Source organism: Arachis hypogaea, chromosome 15 (genome assembly GCF_003086295.3).
Source record: "Arachis hypogaea cultivar Tifrunner chromosome 15, arahy.Tifrunner.gnm2.J5K5, whole genome shotgun sequence".
Taxonomy (NCBI): Eukaryota; Viridiplantae; Streptophyta; class Magnoliopsida; order Fabales; family Fabaceae; genus Arachis; species Arachis hypogaea.
The window spans coordinates 154,760,422-154,773,308 of NC_092050.1; the positions used below are offsets into that span (position 1 = coordinate 154,760,422).

Here is a 12,887-nt window from a genome sequence, read left to right on the forward strand (position 1 = left end):
AAAATAAGGATAATAAATATAATCATAAATTAAATAAAAATGATCTTTGGATAGAAGAAGGATCTTTGAATAAAATAAGAATAATAAATATAATAATAAATCAAACAGAAACGATAAAAGGAGAACAATCATAATCATACTTTTTCTTTGTATTTTTCATTATTTTTCTCATAACTTTTATGAAAAGTATTAAGTTCAAACCGGTATAAAAAGATGGGAGTCTCTTTTTCTTATCTAAAGTTCTTATCTCAAAAGTTTTGGCGATCACCTTTATTTACTGAAGAATCATCTCGATCGATCATCTTTCCTTATCGAAGAATCATATCGATATCTTGTCTTTGAGAGCCACATTCTCTTATCGAAAGATCATTTTCTCAGTTCAATTTACAATCAAGATTATTTAGATAAGTTTATGTTAAAAGAAAGGGACAAAAGTTTGTCTTTGGGAGTTCCCTTCTCTTACCGAAGGTTCTTATTCCAAAGGTTTGTCAATCACCTTCCCTTACCGAAATATCATCCCAATTCAATTACTTTCCTTTATCGAATGATCATTTCGATTATCTTGTCTTTGGGGGTCACTTTTCCTTACCAAATGATTGTTTTCTCTGTTCTTTAATGCACATAAGATCATTATTATAATACATGTGTATGAAATGAAGAAGCATTATATTATGACATGCAATGCTAACATTTATATTAAAAAATATTTAAGATATGACATATAAAAAAGTAATATAAAATATCTATATTCAGTAAAATTTTTATTCCAATGCAAATAGACACAATTTGTTAGTGAAAAGAGAGATTTGTTCCATGATTAAATTATATTGCAACTATTATATTGGTAAACAAATTATATTGCAACAAATTATATTTTTGTAACAAATTATATTGCAACTATTTTTGTATTAATTAATTAATAAAAAAAATCAATTTTTCTTAGACGGAAAGTATATGTTTATCATGAGGAAGAAAAATTGATTAGGTGGCAACTCATTATTCTTGTTTTGCTTTTTAATCAGGAGTGATATCCGCTGCAACATGATCCATAAACCTACTTACATTAGTCCTTAATTAACAATTAATGAATTTCTTATTTTTTTCTATAAAATTAAATGGGGACTAACTCTTTTATTTTGTTTTTGGCATATGAATTTAACTAAAATGGCTCTAAACTCTAAAGTATATGAATACTTAGTACATATTTTAATGCAAAACAAAAATATAACCACTTTGTAAATATGACTTACAATAACTAAAAATACCATCTAAACTTAGGCCCATCACAATTGCCATACTCTATGATGCAAGGACACTGACACGGACACGGGACACGACACGACACGGGACACGCCGACATACGAATTTTAAAATCTTACATGACACAGAAACATATATATATATAAAATATAAAGTATTTTTTAGATAAATTGTAATGATATTTTGATATTTTATTGATATTAAAATATAAATTAAAATTTTTTAATTATTTTTAATGTCTTATTTTAATTATATCAAGTATTTAAAATATTTTTGTTTTAATAAATAATAATATATACTATATCTAAATTTATTTTAAGAATATATATTAAGAATAAGACTGGACACGCGGACACGTGATGGTATTTAGGTGTGTTCAGGCATGTTCGGAGAAGAATTTTTTATTTTTTATTAAGACACGGTTAGACACAACAGACACGCGTGTCGAACGAGTGTCGGTGAGTGTCATGTCCAAAATGTATCCGACACGCGGATACGATAACTCAGTGAAGTGTCCGTGCTTCATAGGCCATACTTAATCAGTCAGGGGGACAAAGCACAATAAAACTCACTTGAGACACCTGTGAGTTGTCACACGCTATTGTTGTGATATAAGTTAATTTATTTTCAATATATATTTATATTTTAACATATATTTTATATTAGTAGTTAATTTTAATGACTAATTTTAATGTACATATAACATAATTGATATTAAATATATTATAAAATTATGTAATAATTTCACAATATTTATGCTCCTACAATTATATAATTGATATGATAGAATAATTATTTATAATTTAATTTAAATTATAATATTCTAGGTTTAAATAATAGTATAATACTTTAGGTCTATATCCTTTGTGATTGTGGGGTTTAGGGGTGAATGCGGATCGGATCGGATCGGATCGGATCGGATCGAATCGGGTCGGTTATGACTAAAATATTGATTTAATCTACACTAAAATCATCGGATTGAATGGGATCCAATATTCGCGACTTTTAAGTTTGGATACGATCCGATCGGATTTCGAATATATCTGTAAAATATAAAAATATTTTAAATGACTTATTTTTATTAAAAAAATTATCAATAACATCCATTTTTTTCATTCTTTTAAACATGTTTACTCTTAAAATATTATTAAACATACTTTTCTTAATAAAAATAAAATAATACAACATATATAAAAATTATTAGTTGAAATAAAATTTAAAAAATATTTATTTATTTATTTATTTATATTTGCGAATATTTGAATATTTACATGAAAACCGCAATCTGATTCTATTAATGTGCAGATCGAATCTGATACTATGCGGATCGATCTACACACTATTTACTTATTTATTTATTTATTTATTTTTACGAATATGTGGATATTTACATGAAATCCATAATCGGATTCTATTAATGTACAGATAGAATTCAAATCTATATATGCAACTTTCCCTTTGAATTTAAATAAATACTGTGCAGATCGAATTTGATCTACAAAAAAATATATACTCAACGAAAAATCACCAAATTTTAAGGATAATAATATCTCATTTTTTTAATCATACTTGTAAAAAAATGCATCAAAATTCAATCTCTAATGTTGAGAACTACATATTTAATGTTAGATAATCTTAAAAAAAACTAACATTAAATATATATTTTTTAAAAAATACATTAGAGATTAAATTTTGATACAATTTTTTACAAGTATAATTAAAAAAATGAGATATTATTATCTTTAAAATTTGGTAATTTTTTGTTAAATATATATTATTTTGTAATTTTTTAAAAATATTATTAATTATTAACAAAAAAATTATATAAAATATATACTTAACAAAAAAATTATCAATTTTTATAAATAATAATATTTTATTTGTATAATCATATTTATAAAAAATTACATCAAAATTCAATGTTTAGTAACATTTTTGCTAGTTAACCCTTAGATTGGTTGATGGAGATTGTGACCTCCTCATCCCTCTTGAAGGGGGGTGCCGTGGACTCTTCTCTCTGCTAATATTATGATTTATGAGAACTCTTCACTTTCCATTTAGCCCAATCTGAATTTTTTCGAGTAAAGAAAAAGGTTGGGACCTTTGAGAAAATGCTTATCCGATGGTATCCTTTGGTTCATCCCTCCATGAAAATTCAATTCGGATGGTTCAGTCAACAAAGAAGGGAGAAGATTTATTACATGCTTTAGTGCTAACCTAGAATATTGCTATGTGAGTTTTTGCGGGACTCTAGGGTGTTCTTCCCACTGCGTTCTTCACTCATCAATGATGTTGCGTTCATCAACAAGAGCTTCTCTGCGCTTCTTTCCGCAGCAATCTCAATTTGGTACTTTTTCTCGTCCCAAACCCTTCCTTTTCCCCATTACTCTCTCTTATACCACTCATATTGATGCCATCAAGGACAGAACCCGTCTCATAGATTCTATTAGGAATCTCCAAAACCTTGATTCTGCTCTGCATCTCTTTCACAAAATGGTTTCCATGAACCCTTTGCCATCTGTGAAGGACTTTACCTTATTGTTTAGCTCTATGGTTAAGATGAAGCATTACACAGCTGCCATTTCGTTAATCAAACACTTGTTCTCTTTAGGACTCAAATCTGATATCTATACACTCAGTATTGTTGTCAATTGTCTGTGCCGTTTGAATCACACTCCCTTTGCCTTCTCTGTGGTGGGTACGATGTTCAAAATCGGCTTGGAGCCCAATGTGGTCACATTGAACACCATTGTTAATGGTCTTTGTATTGAAGGCAAGGTGGATCTTGCTATATGGTTAGCTGACCACATGGATAACATGGGGTATCAACCCAACGCCCACACGTTTGGAGCAATTATAAATGGATTGTGCAAGATCGGCAACACCCCTGCTGCCATTGCCCTTCTAAGGAAGACGGAAACAAGAAACTGCAAACCAAGTTTTGATGTTGCGGTTTATAACGCAATTGTGGATAGTCTTTGCAAGGATGGGCTGCTATCTGAGGCTTTGAGTCTATTCTCCGAAATGACAACAAAAGGTATACAACCCTCTACTATCACTTACAATTGCTTGATTCAAGGACTCTGTACTTTCAGCAGATGGCAAGAGGCTGCGTCTTTACTCAGCGAGAGAAAACAAAAGGGAATTATGCCGGATACGCATACTTTTAATATTTTAATGGATGCTCTTTGTAAAGAGGGAAAGATTTCAAGTGCTAGAGCCATACTTGGTCAAATGGTTCGAATGGCAAAGGAGCCTAATGTTGTCACCTATCACTCAATGATTGCTGCTTATTGTTTTCAAAATCAAATGGAGGAGGCCATGAAAGTATTTGATTTGATGGTACACAAGGGATGCCTCCCAGACGTCAACACTTATAATTCATTAATCCATGGATGGTGCAAGATCAAAAGGATTAATAAGGCTATTTATCTCTTGGATGAAATGATCAATAAAGGTTTAAATTTGGATGTTGTGACTTGGAATACTCTTATCCATGGATTTTGCGAAGTGGGTAAACCGTTAGCTGCTAAAGAATTGTTTTTTACAATGCACAAATTTGGTCAATATCCTGATGTATTCAGCTGTGCCATTATATTGGATGGCCTATTCAAATGTCATTTGTCTTCTGATGCAATATCATTATTTAGAGAAATGGAGAAGAATAAGTTGGATCTTAATATTGAAACTTACAGTGTGGTGCTCCGTGGTATGTGCCATGCTGGAAAACTAAATGATGCACGAGAACTCTTCTCTTGTCTGCCAGCAAAAGGCTTGAAACCTGATGTATATACTTATACAATAATGATCCAAGGTCTATGTGGGGAAGGACTTCTGATTGATGCTGAAGAGATGCTGATGAATATGGAAGAGCATGGCTGCTTGCCAGATAGCTGCACATATAACGTCTTCATCCAAGGATTACTACGACGAAATGCTGTTCTGAAGTCAATAAAATATTTTCAGATTATGAAAGACAAAGGTTTTGCAGCAGATGCTACAACCATGGAATTGCTTGTAGGTTGCCTATCTACGCACAAAGGAGAGAATGCTTTTCAAGAATTTGTGCAGAAAATTGTTTGAATATATCAATATATATAACCTCTTAGTTCTTTATTTGAATTGAGGTTTTGATGTTTGTGTTGAAACTGATACTTTCATGCTGTTTTTTTTTTTTTTTCAAATTGGACCCAGAGCAAGAATCTCCTTCTTGAGAAGATTATGCAATGTATTATTCTAGTCATCTACTTCCATTTAAGCTTCATTCATGTGGTTACGGAGCAAGATAAAACTTGTGGTATAAAAATGAGTTTAATTTTGATGCGTTGATAGTGTAAAACTTTAAAATATTTTGTATCTTCGTTTAATTACATTTATTTTTTTGGAGGACTATTCATAAAGTTAATGAAAAAAGATGTAATATTATATAATTGAATGCACGTATAAAACTGTTTTACAATGATAATATATCAGATTTAATTTATATGAATAGAGTATTTATATATGATATAGTATTTATTAATATAATTTTAAATTAGAATTTAAAATAAGTTATAATATTCGAAGTTTAAATAATATTTTAGGTTCATGATTATTCAGTTGCGATGAGCATTGACACTAAATTTGTGTTTATCCATTATTATATAATTCTACATGTTAGTATATATTCTTTCTTCTTCTTATCAGGGTGGTGTTCTTTTATTGGAACCTCAGGCATGGAGGTCTTACTCATTGAAGCATGATTTATCACCTGTAATAATATCCTCTCTCTATTTCTTAACATGATTTCTCTTCAATTTTTTGCTAATATTAGAAGTTATCTAATTCCTAGAACAATTTTTGTGTAGTTTTATTTAAGAATATATATCATAAGTTAGGAATTATATATCTTTATACTTAAGTTACTTATATCCTTCTACAAAAATTATATATTTTTTTAAAGATAAATGTTATTTTTTTAATATAAAATAAAAATGTTTTTATAAAGAAGTACAAAAGAATTGGGTATTTTCATTTATCATCAAGTGTGACTAAAAGACTAAGAGTTTAGAAAAGAGTAAAGTAAGAGTAAAGAAAATTAGCAGCATCTGTCAGGTATGGTTCACGAGTTCACGCACTAAATTGCTGGTTTCTTTCACTATCTCTGGTGCCGAGCTTATTACCTTCTCAAACACACACCGATTCCTCGCTTTCCAAGTGCTCCAACACAGCGCCGCTATGAGGAGGGTGTTTTGTCTACCGTCTAATTGAGCCGCTGCCCAGGATAAGACTCGTTGCCACCAATTGAAAAATGTCTCTTCTTCTCTCATCTATAGGTAAGGGGTTATTAAGTTTATGCTCCATATTATTGAAGACAGAGGGCATTGGAACAAAGCATGAGAAATTGATTCAACCTTCAACATGTATCTTGGACAAATGGCAGGAGTGGATGCGAACCGGCTGTGAACTTGTTGCAACACCGGAAGCTTTTCATGAAAACTTTTTCATAGAAAAACCTTAATTTTACGAGGTAATTTCAATTTCCAAATGCTATTTCAGACTCTATTGTTCTGTATGTTCTGGGGCCTCAATGAAGTAGGAGTATGAAAGAATCCATAAGCAATTTTGTATCCTGACCCAACTTCATATATACCAGATTTTGTCCAGCACCAATTAACTTCATCCTCCTCCTCTGTTGGTTTGATTGAAAAAATTTTATTGCATATATCAACTGAAAAAATTGACTCAATGAGATTTCTATTCCAACTTCTATCAGGATTTAGTAACGCACTAACGTAATACACTTACAGATTTGGCAGGATTGTGAGTGCATTTTGAGGGACATTAAGGGGCACTGGTGGTGGGAGTCAGGGGTCATGGAAGATGCGAACATTAGTACCAGAGCCTATTTTCCATAATAAGCCTTTCTCGATCACCTTGCGCCCTTCAAGAACACTTCTCCAGCCCCACGACGGTACGCTTCCTATTTCTGCATGTAGGAAATCTGTATATCTGAAATATTTAGCTTTGAGCATTCTTGATAGAGTAGAATTAGGGTATTTCATTATACGCCATTACTTGCCCAATAAAGCCAAATTTTGCGCCCTTAGGTCCTTGATCTCCAGCCTTCCATCTTTCTTCGGTCTCGTCATTGTGTCCCATTTAATCCAAACCATTCTTCGTTCTGCGCCTTTTTGACCCCACCAAAATTGCGAGAGCATGCTATGAATCTCAGTCAACAGCGTGTCCGGGAGCTTGAAACAAGAGAGTGTATAAATAGGAATCGCCTCCCCCACCGCTCTCAATAGTGTGTGCCTGCCACGTAATGACAATAGACTTCTTTTCCAACCCATAATCCTCTTCTGAACTTTATCCTTGATAGCTCCAAAGGTTGCTTTCTTTGATTTTTGAACTATAGAGGGCAGTCCCAGGTATTTGTCTTATACTCCGATATGTTCAATATTTAGTGTCTGAGCAACTGCTAGTTTTGTGTTCTGGGGTGTGTTGTGACTGAAAAAGATAGCCGACTTATTCAAATTGACTTTTTGCCCACAGAAACCCTCATAGATCTCTAGTAATTCTAGAATACTTTGGCTTGTATTAGGTGCGCTCTTACAAAAAAGGATTGAATCATCAGCAAACAAAAGGTGATTAACTGTTTGACATCTCCGATTAACTTGAACTCTTTGAATTAATCTGTTTTGCTCTGCCTTGTGTAGCAAGAAGGAAAGCTCTTCTGCACAAAAAAGAAAGAGATATGGAGATAGGGGGTCACCCTGTCGGATGCCCCTATTTGGCCTAAAATAGCCAAAAGGTTGACCTTCCACAACGACAGAGTAAGAAACAGTCGTTACCAATTCCTTAGTCCAGTTAATCCATTTAGCATCAAAGCCCAACTTATCCATAATATACCATAAGAAATGTCATTCAACCCTATCATAAGCCTTGCTCATGTCTAGTTTAATAGCCATCTCAAGCTCTGCCCCACTTCTCTTATTTTTCAAATAGTGCATACATTCGTGGGCAATTAGAATATTATCTGAAATGAGTCTACTTTTGAGAAACGCACTCTGATTTGAGCTTATAATTTTATTCATAATACCTTGTAATCGGTGCACCATAACTTTAGAAATAATTTTATACATAACTGAAAACAAACTGATCGGTCGTACCTGAGTCATGTCACTGGCATCTGACACCTTTGGAATCAAACAAATTTGTGTATGATTGAAGCTTTTTAGAATTCTGCCACTGTGAAAGAAACTTCTCACTGCCTTAAAAATGTCACCTCCAACTATATCCCAGAAAAAGTGAAAAAACTTAGCTGTAGACCCGTCATCACCAGGAGCACTCTGAGCATGAACACTAATTGTAACTCTTTTGACCTCGTCCATAGTTACTGGCCTTTGGAGCCTATGGTTCATAGAAGCTGTAACCTTAGGCTCCAAATCCTCTAAGTACGGATTCGGATCAGCCGAACAAGAAGAAGTAAAAATATCGCAAAAGTAGTCTTCAGCTACCTTTGCAATATCCTCCGGTTTCGATGCAATTTCATTGTCCCTCCCCACTAATCTCCAAATTCTGTTCCTTCGCATCCTTGATTGAAATTTCTGGTGAAAGAATCTAGTGTTCTGATCTCCTTCTTTTAGCCACTTGACTCTAGATTTTTCTCGCCAATATCTCTCTTCTTTCAAATATGCCAACTCCAACTTCTCCTCCAAACTGATAACCTCCTCTCCCCCATTGATTCCAACCACCCGCAACTTCTCTAGTTTAGCTTGAAGGTCCTCAATTTCTTTTCGGGAGTTTGCTTTGTGAGTTTTCTGCCATTGAACTAGTTTATGTCTACAAACTTTCAACTTTTGGGTCAAGGAGAACATAGCCGAGCCTACAACTTCCATTCTCCACAATTCACTAACAATTCTCTTGACATCCTCTTCTCCACACCAACGTTCCTGGTATTTAAACCGCCTTTTACTATGCCAGGATTGAGGTTCGGTTTCCATCGAAATTGGAGCATGATCCGAGCCTGACTCTGTGAGCCTGTGCACCACTGCATTTGGAAACTTCAACTTCCATTCCATCCCAACTAAATAGCAGTCAAGCCTCTCCTTCACCAAATCCTCTCCTTGTCTTCGATTTATCCGCGTGAAAGGGCGCCCCACCATTTCAATATCCACTAATTCGTTACTGTCAATAAAATTAGTGAATGTTGCAATGGTGGTTGTTGATTTTTGGCCTCTACCCTCCTTTTTCGCTTGGCTTGTTATAGCATTAAAATCGCCTGCTATTACCACTTTTTCTTCCAGGTGTTGGCTCATTGTTGTAAGCTCCTCAAACTGTAAGGATCGAATTTGCTTTGAACAACTCAAATGGACACCAATAAACGCCCATACCTCACTGCTTCCGACTTCCTTAATTTTGGCCGCCACAAAGAATTCTCCACTGCTAATAATTGAACACTGATGCTGTCCTTCCAAGCTAGCACAAGTCCTCCTGCCACTCCTGTCGGGTTAACAATATGCCAATTTTCGTAGTTGTATACCCAAAGTTTTGCTTCCACCTGTCGAGATTGGTTCTTTGTTTTACTTATAAACACAATTTCGGAAGAGTGGGAGTTACATTTTACAAAAATTAATTTACATTATATGAATCTGATCGTTAAATTACAATAATCTATTATTAAATCATTGAAGAAAAATTCTTTTTTTGTTGAACACATATGAGCAATATATTTAAGTTCACTCTTAACTTTTTTTAATATATTTTGGATTATTGTTTTGCCATTTTGGAATCATTCACCTATAATAATTTCATAACCTATATTTTTCAACGGATTTATATATTTGTGCGTATCTACCACTTTAATCAATTTTAGCTAGATTCTTTTTAATCTTGGCAGTTAATTGATTATTATAATAATCAAAGCATTATCAACTTGCTATATTTGAATTATGCTTTTAACTCTATTCATTTACTCCCAAATCCCAATCAGCATTCAGCATATATATGTATTTTTTTAGGCTCTTACTAACATATGTTTTGAAAGCATAGTTTTTTTTTTCCTGAATGTTTTACTAAAAGTTATTGAGAAGATAATTTTTTATATTTTTAATGTATTAAATATAATAAAAGTTAAAATATTTTTATTATTGTAGTCTTTAAATTTGTCCTTAAAATACAAGTTGGTTAAATCTTTTTTTATTGTGCAGGTTGCTAAGAAGAATTATAATGAGATTGAAATTCGTCCTAAAGATTTCCAGAAAATATTATTGAATAAGGTTTATATTCTTTTTGTTATTTCTTTGATAATAACTTTTTCTTTTTTTTTTTAAATGATGACTTTCAAGTTTCATCGCATGTGCATATATAAAAAATAATAAGTTAAGTAATTATCCCTTCTTTAATTTTTTTGAGTAAAACCTCATTCCATTTCGGATTATAATAACAAACAACTCATCTTCTAATAAAACCAAAATACTATATCTGTTGTAAAATAAATATAAAATAAAAATATAAGTAAAAGACTCTAGTACTACAATTACTATCTCAATATAATAAAGATGATATATTTACTAATATTATATATAAACAGTGAGAGAGAAAAATATTCAAAAATGTTTATAAAATAAAGTAAAAGAGAGAATTGCATTAGTAATATAAAGAGAGAGAAGATTATATTGCTGTGTGAATTGTCTCGTACCATAACCCCTGTTTATATATGTATAGGGTTTATATTTTCAACTTTCATTAAATATAAATTCTTTCTTAGTAACATAAATACTGACTCACCCATGATATTAATGGACATCTATATCCTTTATGTTTATCACAACAATATCGAGTTTTAACTATTTATTTTGTTAGACATCTTAATTCTTTTATTAACATTTTTATCAATTGGTAATGACATAATTCTAGTTGTAATATTTTAATTACTTATGTGTCATCACTGAATTTATTTAGAATAGATAGCTCCCTGTACAATTTGCAAAATGTGTTTTGCTTGCTCCCAAATTAATATAAATTCTTCAAATCTTGTTCATAAAATAGCAACCCTAACAATGAATTATGAACTGCGCAAATTAATATTCAGCTTGGAATAATTGTTTATGGAGGTAGAACGAGAGAACGATGGTCTTTGAAAGAAATATTTAAATCTCTATCTATTTTAAAAAAAGACATTTAAACCTCTATTCATTTTAAGTAAAGATACTTAAACTCATGTACTGTATATGTTACCAATTGACAAGATGTCAATAGAGAAGTTAGAATTTATAATAAAATGTGTAACATCCTAATATTTTGAGACTAATCTTAAATTTTATTTTAATTATACTGGTTGTTGATACTTAAATTTTACAAAATTTTAAAATAAATTTTTTATAAAAATATAGTAGATAACTAATTTTTATTTTTAAAAACCATTTGAAAATAATGAGAATATTGATCATAAAAAAACATTACTAGTTGAAAAATATGGACTTGGTAATACTAAGTCGGAAAATGGACGTACTAAATTATAAAGAAAAAAACAATAACAAATTTTACTGGTATCAAATAATCATATAATAAAAAAAAAACAAACATCACAACCACAATTGTAGTTATTCAATAAAAATTAAATAAAACACAGAGAGAATCCTAATTTTCCCACTTCTATATAACTATGGTTAAATCAATCACCTATCCTCCATCATTAATATGAATTTGGATAAGTGCTTAACGTTCTGTATTTATGTCCTTGACCTACGGTTCCTAACCATCTTATAGTGTATTAGTCTTTTTAGCTCAATCAAGTAGCATATTATTTGCACCGCGTTGTTCTTGAAGATAGTACGAAAAAAGGGGTAATAAACAAAAATTAACTCAGTAGTTTATCTATATAATGTCACTGTATCCATCTCCAACCACTACGAGTCTTAAAATAAAAATAATGATAATGCAATGTTGTTCAATTATTTTTTTTAAAAGGTTTTGTTAGTTGGAGTGGTGTGACTTTTAAATATTTCTCATTTACTTATGTTATGATACATGTGGCTCATGCCTATAACGTTAAAACATATAGAATGTAAACTCATAAATCTTGATTTGATGTTTTCGTAGGCCATAAAATAAGATAAAATAAATAAGAGAAGAATAGTAACATTGGCATAGATAAATCAAATAGAAAGAATCTTTAAATAAAATAAGGATAATAAATATAATCATAAATTAAATAAAAATGATCTTTGGATAAAAGAAGAATTTTTGAATAAAATAAGAATAAAAAATATAATCATAAATCTAACAGAAACGATAAAAGGAGAACAATCATAATCACACGTTTCTTTACATTTTTCATTATTTTTTTCGTAACTTTTATGTAAGGTATTAAGTTCAAACCGGTAATAAAAAGGTGGGAGTCTCTTTCTCTTATTTAAAGTTCTTATCTTAAAAGTTTGACAATTACCTTTCTTTACTGAAGAATCATCTCAATCGATCATCTTTTCTTACCAAGAGCCACCTTTCTTTATTGAAAGATCATTTCCTCAGTTCAATTTACAATTAAGGTTATTATTAAGGTTATTTAAATAAGTTTATGTTAAAAGAAAAGGGCAAAAGTTTGTCCTTGGGAATTTCCTTCCCTTATCGAATGTTCTTATCCC

The 12,887-nt window shown here is 31.3% G+C and overlaps 1 protein-coding gene across 1 annotated transcript; it reads left to right on the forward strand.

Annotated features, from left to right (window-relative positions):
• The first annotated feature begins 3,191 nt into the window (after positions 1 to 3,191).
• On the forward strand, positions 3,192 to 5,583 carry LOC112751560 (uncharacterized). Its single transcript, XM_025800730.3, has one exon. The coding sequence runs from the start codon at positions 3,547 to 3,549 to the stop codon at positions 5,341 to 5,343; it is 1,797 nt and encodes a 598-aa protein (XP_025656515.1). The 5' UTR covers positions 3,192 to 3,546; the 3' UTR covers positions 5,344 to 5,583.
• The last annotated feature ends 7,304 nt before the right edge of the window (positions 5,584 to 12,887 follow it).

Coding starts and splice junctions, on each gene's coding strand:
- LOC112751560 (XM_025800730.3), top strand. CDS start 3,547: ATGATGTTGCGTTCATCAACAAGAGCTTCTCTGCGCTTCTTTCCGCAG.